The 22,705-nt window shown below is 37.1% G+C and overlaps 1 protein-coding gene across 1 annotated transcript in view; it reads left to right on the plus strand.

The window, feature by feature from the left end:
• The window catches only part of KDM4C (lysine (K)-specific demethylase 4C), a 271,840-nt gene extending 249,639 nt beyond the window's left edge, over nt 1-22,201 (plus strand). The window contains exons 20-22 of the mRNA XM_010586055.1: nt 15,216-15,335; nt 19,232-19,324; nt 22,025-22,201. Of these exons, the coding sequence (XP_010584357.1) occupies nt 15,216-15,335; nt 19,232-19,324; nt 22,025-22,201 (390 nt within the window). The remainder of the gene's footprint in view (nt 1-15,215; nt 15,336-19,231; nt 19,325-22,024) is intronic.
• Nucleotides 22,202-22,705: the final 504 nt, after the last annotated feature.

Below are 22,705 nucleotides of genomic sequence, written 5' to 3' on the forward strand. Positions count from 1 at the left end.
ATTAATGATAAATATCATCAGGGAGTAGAATGTGTAGTTTATTGCATTTCTAAAAACCAATTGATATTTTGGTTTCCATTATGCACTTACATAAACTACGGTGTTTCTCAGAACTGTTAAGGACCACGTTGTGCACTTAGCACATATGAGCAAAATTTGCAGACAGCTGGGGAAAGATTCTGTTTCCCTCCACATTTGCAATGAATACATTGGATATTAACCTTCGTTGTGTTCATCAGGTGCCGCTTGATGTCTTTCTCATGATATGACTCTAATCCTTGTTTACCTTCATGCTCTGAGTCTTTTTTTGTGCTGAACTGATATTTTCAGTGTACCTCCTGCTAATAATCTCTGAAAGTTAGAGCCTTCAGTGAACACTGGTATGCAAAAGTTCTGTTTGTTGCAAGACCAGGTTTCACTTAGCCCTGTGTCCTGTTCTGTATGTAGAGGGGGAGAGTCTGGCATGTGCAGCAGTGCAAAAGAATACACGCTGTGCAGCTCAAGGGGCACAACCCCTAGAAGTACTCCATATTCTTCTCCCGTGAAAATCTTTGAGCTGTTCTGTTTTCCGCAGGCCTAATGTTTTCCTGGAAGTAGCATTAGCTGACAGATACATCAGTGGAAATGATACTGTTGTTCTTAGATGCTTCTTATTGAAAAGTCTGATGCCTTTTGAAAATACGGTATTTGAAAGGGTACATTTCAGAGCAGTGTATGGGGATTGAGCTGTTTACCTCCCACTGGTCTGAATAGCAGACAGTCAGCAAATCCCTCTTACATGTCTTTGAAAATTTATCCTTTAATTCAAAACACTCCAAAAGGCTCCATTAATGATCAAAGACATTCTGATTTAGGATGATCAAGATATTAAGCAAATGTGGCTGTATTGTTATTAGAAACCCCTCTTTTATGTATGCCTGCATCAAGGATCTGGTAAGGCAGAGATGAGAAACTGCTTGCCGCCCTAGTGGGGTAGTCTGATCTGGAGCTAAGAATAAATGTAATCAGGTCTGGATATGCCTCAGTGCTTCTCAGATAGTGGATGAACAACATATAATTGTTTGATGGAAACACCAAACGAATTTCACATTCCTTAGAGAAATCTTGTTGTGTTTTCATTAGATAATATACCTGCAGCAGTTACTGGAAGGGAAAAAAAAATGTTTTTTCTTCTGCCTGGACTAAAATTTGCTAATCCATGCAATGTGCATATCAGGTGTTAGTGCCGCTGGGAGGACTTATTCATCAAATCTGGTGTGAAAGCAATATTGCTGCCTATTGAAGAACTTATTTTTCTAATCTGTTTTCACTTTTCAACTAGCTCACAAAGATAGCAGGAGCTTCTGCTTTTCCAGTATGTGCTGAATCCACTACATAATTTCAGCTCAGCTCACAATAGACCACAGTTCCAATGTTCAGACACAGTAATTTATTTTTAAGGAGGAAAATAGGAGCAGGGAAATTTCAGTCTCAAAGTTTCATGAAACTCTATTTGCCTGTAAGTATTTAGTAACTACCAAAGCAAGGTATACATTGTTCTTTTATCATATGTATTTCTCTTGGTTTGTGTTACCATTTGCTAAATGTTTCAGTTGGGGGTTTTTTAAGTGTTAAATATAGGCATAGCTGTATAGATTTTTATTTCAAGCTATTGGGTACTATACCTGATTTCTACCTTGTCAGAATTTCTTAGAATAATCACTCCTCAATTACAATGTTTAAACCCATTAGAGAGTTTCCTGACGTGCTAACCAGCCAGCTTTCCCTCAACCCAGCAGCTGTAAGAGGGTGCAAAGAAGTATATGGGTAAAATTTTTTTCTGGGAGAAACAGCAGGACAACTTCCTCTGTAAGTCATGGAAAGACTGCAGTGAGGGGGAGAGTACGTGATACCTTAAAGGAGGTGAGGTGACAGCTTTAGCAGTTAGTTTAACAATGCATGTACACAAGTGGGGTGTGCATATGCTGCAGTCCTGCTTAACTGCTACCATTAGACAGCATGTGTGTGTGCCACTTGTCACTGCTTGAAGAATTAATGCTCTGTAATTTGTCACACAGCCCCTAGCTCAGCACCAAGAGGAGTACTGTCCTGCCCAACAGGCCAGATGTCAGTTTACAGATTATGCGTCAGGAAATGTCTCAGTTTTTCGGCCTGCTCATTTAGGGAGGGTGTCCCACAGTTCCTTTTTTTTTTTTTTTCCCTGTGTTAGTACCTGATGGACATCTCCCCACTGGCATAACTTGGCAGTTTGCTAGAAATGAATATTCTGGGTATTTAGCTAGGATTATTATTTGTTTCTTTGTATGTTGTGGCTGTCAATAATGCCTTAACAGCAAGTATAATTAAAATATATATACATACATATGTAATCAGAAATTAGACTAAGGATGACGTTGTTCCCGCATTACCTTATTAAAATCCCAGCTAAACAGGGAGTCCTTGCAGTATGCTTGGTTGTGGGCAGAAGGGTCCCACCAAATTGTATTGATTGCAAGGAAGAGAGGAAGAAAAAAAAAAAAAAAAGTTGCAGAGTCAAGCATGCTTTGAGTCTGTGGGGAGGTCTGATTACAGGAGAGCTGAGCACACCTCTCCTGAAATGGTGGACTTCCTTCCAGGCCAGCAGCCCCAGTAAGTGCCCTGGTCCTCCAGTGACCAGTTTACACAGAATTCTTTGCTGTCTTGGTTTCACTTTCTGTTTATCAAGCAAACTAGGTGAACAAAAATGAGTGTACTTTCTCTTGCTGCCATGACATACCCATACTGTGGTTTAGTTTACTATGAAGTGTATAAATGTAAGGGTTCTGCATTGAGAAGGTAAAGGTGATCTGTGGGTTGTCATGCCCACAACCCAAAATGGACTTTACTTACTAAAATCTATAAATTGAATACCATCCTAAGTAGTATTGTAGCTTGTGGAAATCTGCTGTAAATGTTCCTTAGAATCAAGAGCATCTTAAGAGTTAAGGAGGTGAGATGTGTTTGGAAGGACACTTGGATGCTATATTCAGGAGTTCATGAATTTGTTTTGCAGAACCACGTTATGGTAATTTTCTGAGGTCCTGATAAAATCCAAAAAGCATACTCTTGAAAAAGTATGTATTAGTTCAGGTTAAGACATTCAGACTGCAGCTGTCAAAAGCAGGAACAAGAAGTTATTTTTGCATGTGTCAAGTTGGTCCATCCAACTCTTGCTTGATTTTTTTTTGTCTACTGCTGGTTTTTGAAGTGGTTGCCACCTTACCGGAAAAAAATTCAAGCATGAAAAAAACCCACCAAGCAGTGGATTTTTTAACATACTAACAGTGATACCTGGAATCCTTAACAGAATTACGCTAATAGTTATGCGAGTACCTTCTTTCAGTAGTGGTCCAAACAGAGCCTTCAGTGTGAAGAGAACAGAAGAGATTAAGCTCTATGTTTCTGTGTCTATCAATACTATCAATACTTTAAATTCCCCACTGGCAGAGGAAGGAGGAACAGGGCTATTGAGAGCTCTGACAGCCAAAGTACTTCACTGAAATTATCATGAAGGCTACAACTTCTTTCGGTGTGCACCTAAATTTCACAAAGCCCAAAATTATTAACCACTGCTTTCTTTTTAATAAAATGGAGCACATTTTAGTTGCCAGTATTTAAAAAAAAACCCTGCCAGCAATGTAATTTGCGAAGCTATTAAAAAAAAAAAGCAAGCCTTTTCTCAGCCAGGGACCTTCTTTACAATCCTCTGCCTCTGTCCCAGCCCACAAATGCTCACTTCACACCTGCAAAATTATGAAATGAAAGCTCTGACATCTCATGAGCCACACTCTAATCTATACACATACTGTTTGCATAGGCTTGCCAATTATCCTGTCATTCTTGATGATTGTGGACTCGCTGAGATTCTGAATGATCCTTCCTGACCTAGATATCTGACAGAGGTTCGAAGCTGCATAGGCATTTATAATCTTAGAAGTTGCTCAAGGTGAGATGAACCAGTTGGGGTAAAGTACACACAAAGGGGTCAGGCTGAATGCAGATTGTCCCAAGGATAGTAGCATTAGACTAATGAGAGACAGAACAGATTTACTTCATCTTCCTTTGAGATGTAGAACAAATTGGATTTAGCTGGATGGTTCTTCAAAAATTATTTCCTCCACAGACTAGCCAAAGGGAACACTAGTTTAAATACATAATGTGCCATTATGTAGGTGGGACTTTTTGCATGTGCGGGTTAGAAAAGGTAGCTCACTTTTGTGGGCCGTGAGTGTCAGTGCTCGAGATGTAGCTTCAAGAGCAAAGTCTTACTTCTTGACAAGAACTTCTCTCTAATGACTTTGTCTGTGACTACTGACTTTCACTGGTACAATAAATATGTGTCTGCTGCATATGTCTACGTGGACACTCAAGCAGCTTCTCAATTTCTGTATATGTTAATACTTTTGCTACTGCTTTTGCAAAACCATACTGCTTGAACAATGGTCATTCGGAAATACTGGGCTAGCATGTAAATCTTGACAGTCCATTAATGTCCACCTGCATATAAAAATGAGAAGATTCGATTCTAGCCCTAGTAATTTCCAAAGGATGCTGTGGTTTTTTGGAAAGCTGTCCTACAAACCAGATGTATGTAACTTTTCCTCCATCAACCTTGTCTGGCATTATAAATGACGAAAGTCCTGACTAGTTTCCAGCATTTTTTCCAGTGGTTTCTATTCTATATGCCTTTCTCTCTTTATCTCTTCTGACAACTGTTTTCTGCTTGTCTACCTGTTCAGATCAAAACTTTAAATAGTAGTGCTTACCTGCCTCCTTGTATCTGTGAAAGATCCATTAGACTTCTGGCAGACAATAATAGCTTATTGTTCAGTTTTATTATACTGGCATGTAAATCTGTAAAGAATGGCTCAGGAAATTAGAACTGTTGAATTTACACTTTCTGGGCAATCTATAGATACTTTGGGTGCACTTCAGTATCACCATCATCAGTGATTTCTGAGAATGAAATAGAAAAGTGAGGAATGCACGTCTGAATGTAACAGGAGGATAGATCGTATTTGGTGTAAACTTAGTCATAAAGTCCTCAGAGCTAGCTGTGTGATGTAGGAAAAGAGACCTAATGAATTATAATAGGTTTAGCAACCTTTTTTTTTATTTCTTAACTGAGACAACATTGAGTCTGTGGTCTGAATAATGTACTACTCATGTTGGGCTGGCACAATTTTTTTTTGCAGCATTATAAAATTATCTGCTGTGTAGTTGAACTTACTACTCAGCAATTTGTATGATGTGGCCATTGACAGACAATTCTGAAAAAGTCTGGAAAGCAAGTTTGAGAGCTGCATGACATGGCTCTGAGGAGAAAACTTGGGTTTCTTTTCCTGGTTAGATTGGTAAAAATTTTGTAGGATTTTGCATTCCAGTTCTGTGAAATACTCCAAGAAGTTAAATATGTATATATGTTTTGAAGATTTTACTTCAAGTTCATGTGAGCTGAGAAATTAATTTTAACACATTTTTATAACTGTGAACTTTTGCACTGGATTTGCAAGCGCTGATACACAGAATGCTATTCTTTGCACATGTGAATCATTGTTTGCATCTTCGGAATACTAACACAAATGAATTCCTGTTTTTAAAACTGTGGTCTTATTATGTTAAAATCGAACTTTTTCTAAAGCAAAGACTTAAGTTCTAAGGCTTCAGACTGGTGGCTTTTATTCCATCGTTTAACTCTTGAAGCTGCAAAACATCAAAAGATAGAACAGTCTGATTCTAATCTGAAACTTGTTGTACAGTACTATAACCATATTGATTTAAGTCAGTTACTTTCACTTTACTTTGTTACGGAGAACAGAAGTGATTTTTCTGTGGCTCTTGCTTTTTCTTTGTTTCCTGTTACAGTAGAAAGACAGGGAACTTAACAGTTACACATAAAAAATGAATATAGGGTAGATTAAAGACAAATTAAAGCTCTAAATATAAGTATTATCTTTATACAGTTTCCTGTGTATAATGTTCTTTCTACTTTTTACTGGACTGCTTTATGGAACCTTATCAAGAATTATTTTAGATTAGTTGAAGGTAATGCCCCCACAGCTCAGCAGGAGAAACAACATGGAAGATATACCATTACTTTGCAGTAATAAGATGGCTGACTTTGAGTTGAAGCAGGTGAGAGGCAGAAATATATTACAATGCTTCTTGTGTTTGCAAAGTGATTGTGCATCCATGTCCGGGACTACAACTAGTACAGCCATGATGAGCATGTGGAGCACAGTGAAATGCCTGGAATTGCACAGGAACCATTGAGATGAGGTGGGACTACTGGGGGTGGGGGAGGAGCATTATTTCCCCTCCCACCTTTTTTCTGAGGTAACCCAGGAATTGTAGGGTTTGGGGATCTGGTAATTTACCCTATTTGTTGTGTGTTTCAGAAGTAGATTATTGCTAGACTTGCCATGTGTGTTAGGGGGCTCGGGGTGGGGAAGGTGGAGAAGGAACATTTTACTTTGTGTGTGTTATGTCCTGAGGCAGGGGCAGGCACAGAAGATGAGCTGGTCTTTATACTTGTCTGACTGCAATTGATTTACTGGGAACTTTAAACCTTTAGGCTTTCACCAATATATAGATGGGCAGGGTACAAGGTCATACTGTAGGACTCTCATGTAACTTTAGCATAAGCATAAGCAAGGGTTCTCTGCTGCACTAAAGGAGCCTTCAGTCAGGCACAGCGAATCAGACATCCAAGTATCCTTACCAACTTCACCTTCCTACCGCTGACATTGAGTTTTGTCCCATAAGAGTATATTGTACCCCAAATTAAGGCTTCCTCAGTGTTCTCTGTGCTGCAGCTTATCGTGGTGCCCTGGACAGCCTAAACCACATTCTACAATGTGGGTTTGAATTGTGGCCTTCTGGGCAATTCTGCATCTGTCAGCATTTTGCATATATTTCTGTTATTAATACTTTGCTGAAAGGCAATATAACAGCTGAAATAGGAACTTTCTAAGCTGAATGGAAAGTTAGAAATTTTTAGATGTATTCAGGAATGCATGATCCAATTTCTCTTCCAGTTTCCCTTTCGTGAAAGCATATATTCACTTCATAAGAGAAGATTCAGTAATATTTTAAGGACAACATATACATAAATACAAAATATTTTTATACTATGCATTCCATGATCCAAGGCTAAATTTGTTGAATTACAGTAACTATTCTGCTAATCTGGTGATTTCACTGAATTTATACCAATTCAAACCCAGAATTTTACTCCTGGGAATCAGGAGTGCTCTTTCAAATGGTAATGCACTGTGTAAATTGCTGTTCCTGTTTAGATAAAATTCTGACTGTGGCAAATTAGCTACCACTCTCCTTTTCATTCAGATTGTCTTGGAACATATGAAACCTAATTTTGTGTTTCTAAAAATTTACATTAACTACTGTATACTATCAGCTCCCAAAAGAAAAACAAGTTTGACAGTCTGTTGAGGTCAGAGGTTGTTCACAATTTGTTTCTCCACTTCCACTTTAATGGTGTTGGTAGATATATTCACTCTTTGCAGCCGTGGTATGTTATATGCCGGTGTGACAAGCTTTTCTAAATTGGAGGTGTTCATTGTAATCACATTAGTCCTGCTCCTTATGAAACAATCACTGGTGAGCGTGATTGTGGAAGCTTAATCACTAGCACTCGCGTTGAAAGTTAATGTTAGCTGAAGTAACGTAGGCAGAGGAGACAATTTGCATTAACTGCCTTTGCAGAATGGCCTTGGGGACATTGAAGCTCCATCCTCAGGACTGTTCAGGGGTACCTTTCCTACTCTGCCCTGGGAACTTTTTTCTCTCCTGCATCTGTACAGCAAGAGCTAACTTCCTGACAGCGCCGTCACCGTGTGCTTAGTTCTGTGCTCCTTCCCTTTCAAACCAACTTCATCTGGCTTCTGTGAGTACAGAGCACTATCCCATGGTAGGTACCCTAGTAACAATGAAGTAGGATAGTAAATTTAACTCAGGTCCTAATTTAAGGGGAAAATTTAGAAACAACTGCTGCAGTTCAACTAGAGTCAACGAGAGGACCATTTCTGTGCAAAAGCCCAATAATCAAACCTAGATTTTTCCTACTTTTTCATGAATTTTGGGGACTAGAAACCCACCTGAAGTCTTATCAGTGAAAATCAGATGTAGTTACTGTGTTTTGTCTGTGTTGTGAGAGGTAACTGTTAATTTTGTGATTAATACCACAATGCTGGTTTGCTATAAATTAAAATGAATGTGCTATGAATTGAATTTGCTGTGAAATGAATTTCAGTTTCTCCAAAATAAGAGGATAGAGGTGTTGGTTATTCAGTTTTGGGGACCATGCATGAGTTTTAAGTTATTTTTCAGAAACCATGGAATTTCTAGGATAAAAGCCCAAATGAGCTAATCTTATGGTTTGCTTCATGGAAACTGTGGTTAGATAGACTAATACTAAGGTCTGAGCCATTCTTATAGATTTAAGCAATGCAGTGGATGACAGAAAATGGACAGTTTCTATTTCACAATTTGATTTTAACAATATGTATAAATTTATGAACAAACACAAGATGAGTGGTAGTAAAAAAATATGTAGATATGCAGGCTAGGAAGGCCAGGTTTATTGCAATTACAGAGTCTGATTTGGCTCTAGTTTGTCTTTTCGGTATCTGTTTCTCTTTGATCTTTGAAACCTCAGGGCTAGATTATCAGCTTTCAGTCTGCAGGAGGAGGATTACAATATTGTGCCATAGCCTCTGTGCATCAGGGATGGAACAATACAGAAAGGATCTGTTCACCAGGCACGTTGCAAGGCTGAAGCCAGGCTGCTGCTTACCTCTGCCTCTTTGCCATTCCTTCTTGGCAAGTTGCGTGACAACAGCATAGTGGGTCCGATACAGAAAGCCATAGCAGCAGAACAAAATGGATTCTTACACAGTCTTCCTGCAAGGCTGCTGTTGATTGATTGGAATATGTCTTCCTAGAGCGTTTTAATGTTGTATGGTACAGAAATAATGAGTAACTTTTCAGCTATTCTGATTGTTGCAAATACTAGTTTTGAGCTAAGATTTAAACTGTCTTTAAACTCGTAGCATCCCAGGAAGAATAATGCCAGTCAGGTTCTGTGTATATTTATACTATTCCTTTACCATTAAGTAAAATAATTTATACAATTTCCATGTCTTTCATTCAGTCCCTGCATTACAGAGCCATACAGCAAAAACAGGATTAGAAGTATGTGCTAACTCACAAAACCTGTTGCAAGAGCCACACTAAACCACTTTACCCCTGTATTGTTTGTGTCAATTATACCATCAATGGTATTTGACAAGAATTTGAATAAACAGTGAGGCATTTTGTGCTTTGTTTTGGAAACAAAGCAAATCAGCAAGTAAAACCCAGGAGTGTCAAGGAGATGCAGAAATTTTTGCTAATTGACATTTGAGAAAAATGCTGTAATTTGAATACAATTTGAACAAACAAAAATATTTTATTTTGAATACAGTCTAAATCATAGTGATTTGAAAAATAACAGAGCTCAGCACTGTGTCTGCCAGTTAAACAGATAAACAATTCTGTTACTGTTGAGGAAAAATGGGAATTTCTGAGGTTGTTCAAGGGAAAGGGGCTACTCAGACACTCTCCTTAACAAAGAGGTGTCAGCCTGATTATGTTTGCTGTCTTGGTTAATGCTTGATGACAGTTTGATGATCCATGTTGTGGATTTTGTAGAGACACCTTCATGGGAAATGGGTAGAAGAATGTTATGGATGTGGTAGATTTGAAAATTGTTTAACAAGTTCCAGAAGAATGAAATGGTTCAGAAAAGGAAGAGGCTACTCTGCATGTCTAACAAATTACTTTAAATGATGCCAGCTTATGAGTGTAAACCTCGGGTATGTAAAACAGTGCAGCTATAAGGAAAAAATTTATGCTTATTCAGATGGTTAGTGGTGAATAAGAGTAAACATCAAGAATGAACCACTTGCAGACAATATTTCCACTTCATACAGTATAACATAGATTGATTTTTATTCAATATCTTTCCAAGGTTTTGGCCTTATTTTTTTATACATGGCAAAAGAAATCTCACTGTATTGTTATATATATATATGTGTGTATGTGTGTGAATGTTTTAAGGCTATGTTCAGGGAAAACTGGTCTTCAGTAATATTCATTAGCATTAAAAGAGGGTCTTCAAACTGTTATTTTTGGATTGCAAATGACTTTTACACCGCAGTGTTTCATTCTCCTCTTCCCAATTAAGCCCACTGTAGGAGCACAGCTGTGAGAACTGAGTTTAGTAATCTTCCACAGAAAATATTCTGATCTGATCAAGATGGAGATTGATTTTCTTTGTCCTAATAGGAAAAGTTCCACAGAATGCTCATGTAAAAGTATGAGCGGAAGGCAAAAGCAGCTTTTAAACAAGACATACTAGTCTAGGTTATCAGCTGCAGGATCAAATCGGGGACCTTCATCATCACAACTTTTCTATCCTCTCTTGACTCAGGATAGGATCACATCATCAAACAATTCACAAGAGCCAGGTGATCTGACAAAGTTGTCCCCTGATTTGAATAGACAAGTATTGGCATTCTTCCATTTGAATATGATTGTTTTCTAGCAACAATTTTAAATATTTGACTACTCTTGGATTTATACCTCCTCTAAAAGATGCCATATGGGCCACATTTTCCTCTTTTCAAACAAATTCTTGAGATACAATGACCAATATTATTGCTATGATACTAAATACAATATTAACCTTTATGACAATTACTTTAAGTTAAAGGAGTTAAATGATCCCTTCTTCACCAATCACGTTCCACATTCACCAAAGACTGAATCAGATTTGGAAGGATATGATTCCATTTAAGCTCCTGAAAGAACAAACATTGAGCTATAAGCTGACTGTTGAAAGGCAGAACATTGTACAAACCAGTGAAAAACTTTCCCTGCTGCCAGATTCAGGAGGAATGAAGTCGTGGGAGTTTTGTGTCTTCAGAATATTCGGAAATGTGTGTGAGAGCTTTTTGCTTTTCAGGTATTGAACCTGAAAAAAAGTGTTTTAAAAGTGTTGTTAAATAATGCATTGCAGTCTCTAGGTCTTTTTTGTTCAACTGCTGCCTTCTCACTGGGGAAAAAATCCTCAAACTGAAAACTTTTTGTGTTTCATTAAATACTCACATATTCTACTTTGGCCATGCCAGTATTTTTCTTTCTAAGATTTCCTCTCTATCTAGCTTTCTGTCAGACCAGAGACTCTGTAAATTAACATTGGCTGATATTTTGTAGTCACAGAATAATTTCATCCTTTCCTACTACAATTTTCACATGAAAAACTACAGTATCCTTTCTACTATCAATTTAACTTGCAAGCTTCTTTTAGCCAGTGCCTGAAGGTATGAGCCAATTTAGCCCCATTGACTTTGAGGATTGCACCACACTGTTGTCTGTTTCCTCTGAATTCACTAAAGATACTTGCTTTCAGTGTAGCTCCTTTGGATCAAACCTAGAAGAAGTCAAAGGCTCTTATATTCTTATAATTTTGAAAATAATTGTTGAATTTGAAATAGCTGAATTAATAACATAATTGCCAGGCAAGACATTGTCAAAATAAAATTGTAGGTTTCCAAGGAACATCTGTTTCTGACTGTTTCAGAGAATAGTCTCAATAGTTCGTAAGTTCATCTAGACCAGAATATCTAAACTCTTTAACCTTGATTTAGGAAAGCATTTGAAAATATTTTAAAAATTAAGATATTTTCTTCAGGTGTCAGTGGCTGTATTCAAATTATGGGAAGCTTGCAACATTTCACAGTTTCTGGATTCAAGTGCATGCTTCAGGTGCAGACTTCGTCCCTTTTTTTTCTTAGTGTGGCTCCACATTTTTTCCATTGTGGTGATCACCACACTGCCACTGCAACTGCATTTGCTACTTGCAAATACTCTGTCCAGCCTTAACGAACCAAAGTATCATTCAACATCTGTGGTAAAGACAAAGAAATATCAGAAGAGAAAAACAGCAAAAATGTCTACTTTATCTGTAGTGCTGTACACAAGAATTCCTTAGTGACAGCATAGGAGACAAACGCAGTATTTCAACATGTTTTTCCAACACATATTGTGAATGGATTGCTTACTGTTTTAGTTCAATGTATATAATGAACCCCAAAATGAATGTTTCTGAAACCAGAAAATACCACCTGTAATAAACAAGAAAAGTTTAGAATTATTGCTGTTCACAGGTTTTTATTCATAAAGAAAGTTTTTGAATGGCTGTAAACCTAGCACTGGTGATACCATATCTGTAGTGCTGTGTCCAGTTATGGGCTCACTTGTACAAGAAGGACAAGGACATACAGGAGCAAATACAGTGAAAGGATATGAAGGTGGTGAAGGGACTGGATCATCTGTTATTTGAGAGGAGGCTGACAGAGCTGGGGCTGTTCAGCGTAGAGACTAGTAGACTCAGGGATCTTATCCAAGTATATAAATACCTGATGAGGGAAGTAAAGAAGATGGAGCCACACACTTCTCAGTGGTGCAGAGTGACAGGATGAAAGGCAACAGGTACCAACTGAAATACAGGAAATTCCTTAACATGGAATTTTTCTTCACTTAAGAAAACTTTTTCACTGTGACGGGCTGAAGTGTTCATCCTTGAAGATACTCAAACCCAACTGGACATGTCCCTGAGCAGCCTTCTGTAGCTGACCATGCATGGAGCTGAGGCTCTGAGCTGTGAAACAGCTGGAATGTGAAACTGGACACTTAAGTGAATAGGCTTTTCAGTGCAGATAGGCATGGTTTTGTCCATTTGTGTGAAGAAGAAAATATACTATGTAATTGTAATCCATGTACAATTCTCATAAAAGCTGAATGTAGACTGAGCCCACACTATGTTATTTACAGCTAGTGTATGGGAATGTTGAAGGATTGCCATATCTTGATGTCTGATTTTTCATTTTATGACAGAAAAGTGAGGTTGCATTTTTGCAGTTTTGTCAGCCTAAGAGATGGATCTAATCATTCCCCAGAAGAAAATGGTGAGAATTATTTTTGCAGTAAAGAATATCTAAAATGGTTATGTAATATGAAAATAAAAGGTAGGAACTCTGGTAGAAATCAGCAAAAACTATTTAGTACAGGTTTCCCAAACATTGTTCCATAGACTAAGACATTGTGGTGATACATGAAGAATGGGATTGTTATTTGTCTAGTTATTTGCATGAGAACTCTAATTTTCCATATGAGCAATTCCATTAGCTATCCTAGAGAAGCTGTGAGATTTTTTTGTTGTGCAAGGTGCAAAGGGAGTAATTCATGCTGGGCTTTTGTTGTTGGAAAATTAATGTTTGGCTTGACATTGTTGATAGATTGTTTGTTTTCAGGAAATTTGCTATCTTCCGTGATTCATTTTAAAAGTTTGGTTCAAGATGCTTAGCCAAGACTCCTTTTTACACTTTAGAAATAAATAGATAGAGGAAGAAGTATTATCATGACAGTAACCATCTTGACAGTCACCACTGAGGAGAAAGCATTAAAAATATAGTCTCATTTAATTTATAGGCAGAGCTATGATAGTATTTAGCAATCCCTGTCCCCTGAGAACTCAGTTATTCTGCTGTTGGAAAGTAGACAGAAGCTATCCCTTCCCCCCTGCCTCTCCTGGAAATACCAGGAAGTGTGATTACAGTAATGCCACCTACTACCACAAATATATGGTGAAGTTGAAAACATGTGTCTTTGTGTATCTGTCACAGCAACCTTTGCCAGGCAAACACACAGGGCATATTTTAGAGCTGTCCCCTTGGCACAGCACCTGAGAGATGACAGAGACAGTATTGTCATGCAGGAAAGTGTGTTTCTATGAAAATCCAGCTTTTCACTTCTTCTCTCATGTGTTGAATCAAATTCATGGATTAAGATACACGTGGTTAAAAATTTTATAAAGCCTGGATTTGGCTAGCATGATATTATAACAAGGTAATGTCCCAGTAAGGATCACTGTGGTGCATTTTTCAATCCCATGTTTTGAGTTCTTTGTCATGATGATTGTTAGCCTCTGTTGGAAGTGAACTGTTGAACTCAAAAATAAAATAATTTTGTAAATTATTCTATGTAAATCTGAGACTTGGAAAACGGTAATAGTATTGCAGCAACCTGAGAAAATACCAGGTCCTGCAGGACCTTTTTGCTGAGTCCTTGTACCTGAGTCCTTGGCTTTATCTTTTCCCAGTCTAGAGCTCTTAGCAGTGAGCTCAGGTAACATGGTCGTAAAGTAGGTCCTCTCACACCTAGGAGAACAGCACTAAATTAGTGCTATTTATACAACAGGTCTTGCAATGTAGTTCGTACAAAGCGTAGATGCCTTTGTTGGGGTGAGTATTTGACAGAGATAACTTCCAAAGAATTAGTGAGCGCAGAGCTGACATGATCCTTTTCTGGTCCTTCATGTATTTCCTCATGTGGACAGCTGTTGTTATGGTTGTGTGGTCAGTGTTCTCTGCAAATGAGTCATTTAGTCATACTGAGCCATATGGGGCAAAAGAAACCATAACATGGATATGTTGTGACTAGGGTTAAGTGTGTTGCTCTGACATGCTCAACAAGTCAGGCACAAAATTTGGTCAAAACACAGGAAAAAAACTGCTTCATACCTGGAAAAAAAAAAAAAATCCCATCTGATTCTTCTTTGTAAGTATTTGGATTCTTTCAGTGTTTCTCCACGTAAGCAAAGAACTCATTGGCATTCTCACCATTTATAGTTTGATCCATCAGGGTATGTTTCAGTCAGCAAAGTTAGCATCTAGCAAAAATGTGCTGTGGTTAACAAAACATGAGTTACTTCAATATGTAAAAGAGAAGGTCTTGCACATACGCAATTGCACTTTAGTGATCTTTATTTGCAATGTGTGATGGAAGTTAATTTTGGGTAAAATGTATCACAGTTCCTGATAGCTATCTGATTTATGCATACGTTGCCTTGCCAATGCAACATCAAGCTGTAAAGAGAGTGTTTCTTTGGTCAGTATTTTGTTTTCATAAAGGCTAACAATATCTTCTGTTAGCCCATTAGCAGGATTGTAAAACTTGAAACACACGTGGTAATAAATCACCTCCAATTACCAAGTTGTAAAAAGCAGCTTACTGGTAATTTCAGTGTAGTGGCTCACTCACTGATTTGAGAATCCATCCTTCTCTGTAAATAGAGCAGAGATTGCCTAAGGCTGGGCCCACCTGCAGAGGGAGAGGTTGTCCAAGTGAAATGGCCTGATGGAAAACTGTATGGTGCAAAGTATCTGGGAACAAACACAGCTCACATCTATCAGGTGAGTGTCTATATTTATTGCCATGTGCTTGTTTTTCAGATGTCTTTATTGCAAACTGCTCATTGGGCTCTAGCATTGGAGTGGCCAGCTGCACCTTCAAAGCTGCAGAAGGCTGGAGTGTGGGCTCTTATTGTAACTGCTAATGCATTTAAACTAATAAATAAAGCTGTCTAAACCATTAACAAGTGCTGTGCACTCTTTGGGAGTTGAGTTTTCACCCGTTCTTATAAGAGCAAGAGAATGTCTTATTTAATAAGAACTCAGGTGAACAGGTAGAACATTGAGATTGAGAGATAACATTTGTTAGTTTCGCCAGGTTATTACTTTTATTTGATGTCAGGTAATTGTACAATTAATGATATAAAAATAAGTATTGGTGTGTGACTACAATGAACTGTAGGCATTTCATAAAAGGTTGTAAGGGAGGACAGTAAAAAGAAGAGCATAAATGGCCCCACTTTCATTTGTCTGAGGCACTTTTGAATTAATTAACATGTAATATAAGGAGTGTTTTATCCTCAGCAAAGGCAAAAGGGAACTGAACACTGAAGGCAGTGCTAAAAAGCTGACTTCTGATTTCAGAGACACAATAATTGTTTTTTTATATGCTTGCCTTTGAGAAAAATCAGTCAGCAGCTTTGAGTACCCAAGTGAATTGTAGAAACTGCAATGAAACAATCACAATAATAATAGCACTTCTGAAAGAATGAGAATCTAGGTACATTTCGTTTATATATATATAATCATTTTCAGTTATGTAACTCTTTTCATGTGAGGGCCTCACATTACTCTACAAAAATGGCAAATTTACTATTATATCTGTAGATAAATTAAGGCACAGGGAGGCTAAATGACTTGCTGTGTTGACCTTCTTACTTTGCCAATGACTTGCAATCGAACTCAAGTCCTCAAATGCCTGATGCCTTGAGCTAGTCTCTAAATCTTACCTCTTCCCTTATATTCAGCAGCTATATTATGTTGTGAAGGTGAAAAGTTCTTTATAAAATATAAAGATTATTGTTCTATAGTAACATTAATCTTCAAATCATTTAATCTTCTGAACAGCTGGTCTTCTGAGGAATACTTTGAGGTACATTAGATGAATGTTGTTATCTTTTATATTTGAAGGAATCTAACAGTCAAAACAAACTTTTTTCTTTATTTTAGACCTCTTGGACAACGTGAGGAAACCAGTTTAGTTTAAGGAAAATGGATTAGCATGCAGAGGTTCAGTAAGGTTTGGAGTTCCTCAGCATAGCAATCATGGGAGATTACTGTAAACTGCCTTGTAACAACCCCTATCACGGGTAAATAGCAAAGATTAAAGATTAGAGGGAGTCCAAATTGCACTACCTAGGGCCCTGGAGACAAACAAGTATTTCAATCTGTAGGACCAAAGAGGGGGCTGCCACAACATGGCCACAGGTTACAGAAAGTCTGTGACATGAAGGGTGCAAGGCTATCTTCAAGACACATTAGTAGTTCTCCCTCTGGTCTTTCTACACAGCCTGTCTGAAAGCTTCCAGGACCCATGCATACAGATGCTCCATTCTTCTGGGTTATGAGATCTCTGTTGCACCTCTGAGATTTGAGATTCTCTTACCAAGGCTTTTGTGTGATCTTTTAGATGGTATGACAAAAGGAGAGACTGAAAAGCACTCTCTGAAATAAGTATTATGATTTAATAAGGCAAATCCATTCTGCTTGGATATATCTGTGAATTTTCCTCCTGTTCATGAGACATTTGTACTGAATGTAACAGTACTTGTGCGTGCAGGAGCTATGACACAATGCACTAGAATTTGTGTCGTCCAGTTTGACATTAGTGACCCAGTATCCTACACAATCCCTAAGCAGAGTTATACATGCCAAATAAAGCAGGTGTTCAAGTGAAATTGTTAATGTGATCTACATTTGATTTGTTGATCATTTTTTATATTAAAGTTCACTATTTATTTTTGAGTTTCATTTGAGATTATTAAATTATCCATTCACTCTATTAATTGCTTCTAACAATTTCAGCTGACCCTTTAATTTATGATGTCTTGATAAAAGAAAATCTCATGGAGAGAATAATGTACTACACAGAAATTGTACAGCAGCAGAATTCCAAATAAAATAATCTGCTGGATAAAGTTGATAATTTGAAATGTATCTGCAGTCTGAATTAAATTGGAGCTATTACAGTTGGTGGGTTTATATTTTGCATGAATCATGATACTATTGAAAGTCTTAGAGGAGCTCTTGTTGCCTTTAATGGTAGACAAATTTATTTCCAGTGTGGTATGCTGAATTATAGCGGAAGAACTTCCAGGTACTCTCCATTGTAAATGTTCAATATATTTTGTGCTGCAAGCATGCCAGATTCTGTGGGATGAAGCAGTTGCCTCCTGCTGCACGCTACCAGTAAAAACAAAAATATTGCCAGTTCAGGAGGTGATTTTCTGGTGGCATGAAGGTGGCCGAGTTAATTTCCCAGTTCTTTCACCAGTGATGCAAAAAACATTGTTGCCAACTGTATTATGCAAAAACATATTACCAAATGTCCCATAAGGAGCAGGAATAGCAGAAAGGCTGCTCCTGCATCCTGGTGAAAAATACCTAAATTGCCATTATTTTCTTAAACAAGCTTAAGCCAAATTGACCTTTAAGTTCCTCTAACATACTACTCACAGGCTAGGCTTACGGGGTTAGTAACAGGAACAGAGAGGAGCAAGGATGACTTTTGTGACTTCGTTATCCATCTGTGCTCTGCGGATTTTAAATGCATTCTAGATTTGTGCATCCATGTTAATTGCTGTAAAAAAAAAAATGCTTTTAAAGAAGTTAATAGCTCATAGATCTGTACCCTGGCTTTTGAGAATAGGTATACTATATCAGATTTTTCAGCTGTTCACAATTAATCTGACATAGTCATGGTAAGGCTTTAATTTGAACCTACAAAACCCAGTCCATTTACAACTTCAAATATATGATTTTTCAGTTTAATCTATAATAATACTTTTGATAAGTTAATGTTTTCCTATGTTTGTATTTGGGCTTGTTCTTGAGCCTCAGTCTGTTGTTGTCATTTACATGGTCTTATTAAGTCACCTAAGGTTGTGGAATGGGACTTTTTTTAATTTCATACCAAAGTTTAAAATACAGTTTCTGTGGGAACTAAAACTGCAGTCATAGATAATAGCTGAAATTCACAATTGTTAGATGAAGTATTAAAAAAAATATCAGCAGCTACTGAAAGCTTAAATGCTTCAAAGCCTCAGCATTTTAACATTCCCCACACCTAGTTACATTTCCTTTCTCATTTTCTGCTAACGGGGTTCATGTTGGATTAAATCTAAACCTAAGCACGATAAAGCTTTTCATCTTCTGAACACAGCATTTTAAAGAAATTCGATCAGATTCAATAAAATTCTGTTAACTGGTATTTCCTTAGTTGTCACTCATACTTTCTTTCTTTTGATATGGTCTTCCTCAACCTTGAATCACAGGATGTAAAAATTAATTTTTTATTTATTAGAAGCAAGTAAAAAAACTAGAGGCAAATAAAAATGACATGAAGACATTTTAATGTCACTCCTACAAAATAATGTTGTCTGTATTGTTACTGCTCTGCATTTCTAATCTAATAAATTTTACTTTATTGTATATGTGTCAGTGTTGATTTTGAAGTCTCTTTGCTTAGATATTATTTTCAACTTATGAATGTATTGCATTTCCTAAGAAGTAACATTTTTTGCGTTTTATCCTAATTTTACCTTCTAAAATAGATAGCTAAATATTTGTATATAAATCTTCTGTGTTTGCACATATATTGTTGTTTGGAGACATTCCCAAAAACTTCCTGCAAGAGTTAAATTATGATTTTATTTTATATACCCATTTTTTTCAATTAGGTTGAGTTTGAAGATGGTTCTCAAATAGTAATGAAGAGAGAAGAGATCTATACACTGGATGAAGAGCTTCCTAAGAGAGTAAAAGCACGTTTTGTGAGTATTTGCTGATAATATTATAGTATATATATGCTCAAAATGCTAATAACATTATCCTTAGATTTAGTCCGCATTTTCTGTTTAAATTGGACAAATGTTTTGTGAAGCCTGTACTAATATGACTGGTTAAATCAGCACAACAATTAGCACAAGTGTCCATTTGCTAGTGAGAAAGGTTAGTTTTTCTTCCAGTACAGGCAAATGCTGTTGTCAAACATGATTCTTTTCTCCTAAAAGGGACATCTTGGTCAATCATCTGTCAGACATGAGTTACCAAGTTAGTAAATATTTAAATTGACAGATATTCTGTTTTTTCAGTATGTTTATAACATGTGTATACTTTATTAAAAACTTTAAAAAGTTATCAGAGCTTTGTGATTTTAAAAGCATTCAATTTAATAAAAATGCAATTAACTTGTTCTAAGAAAAAAAGTGCCTCATCAGAACTCATTAATGTCACTGGCAAGACTCATCAGCATTTCACTAGTCTTTGGTTTAAAACCAAATCTTTGTAATATTTTTTAGGTTTCCTGCAGTTTCAAACAACATCCACCAGCTAGTCATCTATACGTATGCCATGTGGAAAAGTGTTGAGGTTCATAAAGTGTAACACTTAAAGGTTGAAAAGGGAAAGTTATGCCGTTGAGTTGTTGGAGGAGACAAGACTGCTATTACCTGTCTTTGTCATTAATGCTAAATATTGTGCAATTCACAAAGTCTACTGAGAAGAGCACCATGTTCTTCTCATGTCCATGTTCTATTTTAGAGCTGTTTGTTCAAAACTGCATTGCAAGTTAAATGCTAGCTTTCTTAACATGTAAGACCGAAGCATAAAGATGCAAAAACCTAGTCATAATTGAGAACAAACAATAATTCAGTGTTTGAATAAAAAATTCCTTCTTACTTGAAGAACCTTTTCAGTGAAGCTTTGAAAGGGAGAGCAGAGTACACTATATTTTTTATTGCTGCACAGAGATGGGCTCATACACAATACCTGTTCACACAGCCATTATGTGACATTAATTAGCTGATTCTTGAAAGTTGGGTGCAAGGAGTTGTAGGGGAATGATGTGTAGAGTTGATTCTTCAGGCATACGTCAGCTTGTATGAGTTTGGTGAACTGCTATAGCATTACATGGTGAGGTAGCTGAAGAAGGTTTCAGTCTGACTTTCCTTTTCTATGCTTGTTGCCACATGCAGCTACCATCATTGTTATCATTCCTTTTCATCCAATTCTCAGCAGCCCACCCCAACATGGATTGTGTATATGCAGAAAGCTAGGAGCGTGTCAAAGGAAAGGATTGGCATCATGTATGAAAGGGGCAGTAAAGCTGGGAAAGGAAGAGAGACACAGAAATGTGAGGCTGTCAGCCTGCTGAGGAGTGTTCACCAGCAGGATGCCCTGTTTTGCTGAAGGAATAGAGTAAGATTAGGACTGCTCTTTCTAATGGGAGGTGCAGTGGTCAAATGTTCTTGGCTAGGACACCTTTTTGTAAATGTATTTGGGATAAGTGCACACATCTTTCAGTGTCCTGTCTGTCTAGGGTTGAGATAGATGTCTTGGAAAATGTTAAATGAACCATCTGGTTATATTCAATGGGGTTTTTCGTTATACCCAGAAAGCATTCCATTACCTTTTTTTTTTAGAGACTATGTGTAAAAAGCATTTCTAATTAACTGCATGTTCTGTAGAGTGTAAATGGTTGCATTTCACTAAGGATAACAATACAAACATAGTTGGGTTTATGCTGCCCTTTTTAAAATGGAGTTTTTATAGATCAATATTTATTTTTTTGTATTTGACACCATTAACGTCATAGGGAAGATAAGTATAGCTTAAAACCATTTAATTTGGTCAAATAAATAAAACAAGCCACAGCCTGTGCTCAGATCTTTGCATGATTTTCTATTATTGCCTCAAATTCTATAAATATGTAGCTTAGTCCTCAAGGTATGCCCAACGCCGCCTCCTCTTCCTCATGCTGAATACAGTTCAAGTTGAAAGCAGCTTATAATACTGTTTCCATCTCTTGAAATAAATGACACTAATTCCTCCTAAATGATACTTTTCCAAATCCCGGGAATTTTACCATGACTCCAGTAGTAGAAGTTGGTCCAAAAATTTCTGCCACTGCTTTTTCCCAAATGGCTTGCTGTTTGCTTTCCCGCTGCTCTGTTTCAGTGGATTCCCAACAGTTTTAAGCTTGATGACGAACAATGGAACTTGTGATTCCAATTCTTTGCAAATTATGCAGTGTGCAGGTTTCTCTTCAGAGGTCCATGCTGTAGTACCTTGTATTTAAAACTCTTCTGAATAACACAAAGTAGTAGATAATACTGCTAGCATCAAACCTGCCCAACAATTGTATCACTTCCATGTTGCTCTTTTTCACCATGAATTAGAGTGATTGTGTGACCTCTGGACGATGTCAGCAACACTACAGACCTAGAGAATTAAATGATGACTGGTACATGCAAAATATGGAAAAGTAAAAATTATATTTTAAATATACATTTAAAATATATATTTAATATTTAGACATTTTCCTGAAAACAGTTGTAACTGCATAATCAGTTATGTAGATGGCTTCATATGTTCTAGTGAAATATATCTGTGTTTCCTTGTAACTTGTCTAAAATATGTCAGAATATGGTGGCCTGTAAGAAGCTGTATGTGTAATTACTGTCTGGTTTTAGTCTACAGCCTCTGACATGAGATTTGAAGACACATTTTATGGAGCAGATATTATCTTGGGAGAGAAGAAGAGGCAGAGAGTATTGAGTTCACGCTTTACTAATGAATATGTGAATGATCCAGGATACCGCACCTTCTTAAAAAGCTCATTCCAGAAAAAAAGCCAGAAGGGGCTATAAAGGAAGCAAGAGAGAGAGAGGGATGTTGATTAAAAAGCATGCAGCATTATTTGCAATTGGTTTTGGTTTAATTGAACACTCGGTTTTACAATGAACTAAACTGAAGTACTTGATTTTCTGATCTGTAAAGTTTTGCTTTATGAAACTAAGGGGGAAACTAAGTGACAGTAAGAGGAATTACACAGTGATATGCTGAAGAAAACTTTCAGTCCTGCTTGCATTGAAATTAGTAGTAAAATTCCCTTTGAATTATGAGAGAAGATTCACATTAGGAGAGGATACATTGTAGTAAACAGAGATAATTTCAGTGGCTCATTTTTTTCTGCAGAAAGGAAAGGATGTTAAGTTCAATAATATTAGTATTTATAAAACATTTTTAAAACAAATACGTACAGTATTAAGACAAACAAAAGCTGTACTTTGTACAGTACTTTTACATTTTTATGTCACTACTGCTTTCAGTAGGGTTTGATGTGGACTCAACTGTTGACTTAGATATTTTTG

The sequence above is a fragment of the Haliaeetus leucocephalus genome, unplaced genomic scaffold, assembly GCF_000737465.1.
Source record: "Haliaeetus leucocephalus isolate CR32 unplaced genomic scaffold, Haliaeetus_leucocephalus-4.0 Scaffold139, whole genome shotgun sequence".
In the NCBI taxonomy this organism is placed as follows: domain Eukaryota; kingdom Metazoa; phylum Chordata; class Aves; order Accipitriformes; family Accipitridae; genus Haliaeetus; species Haliaeetus leucocephalus.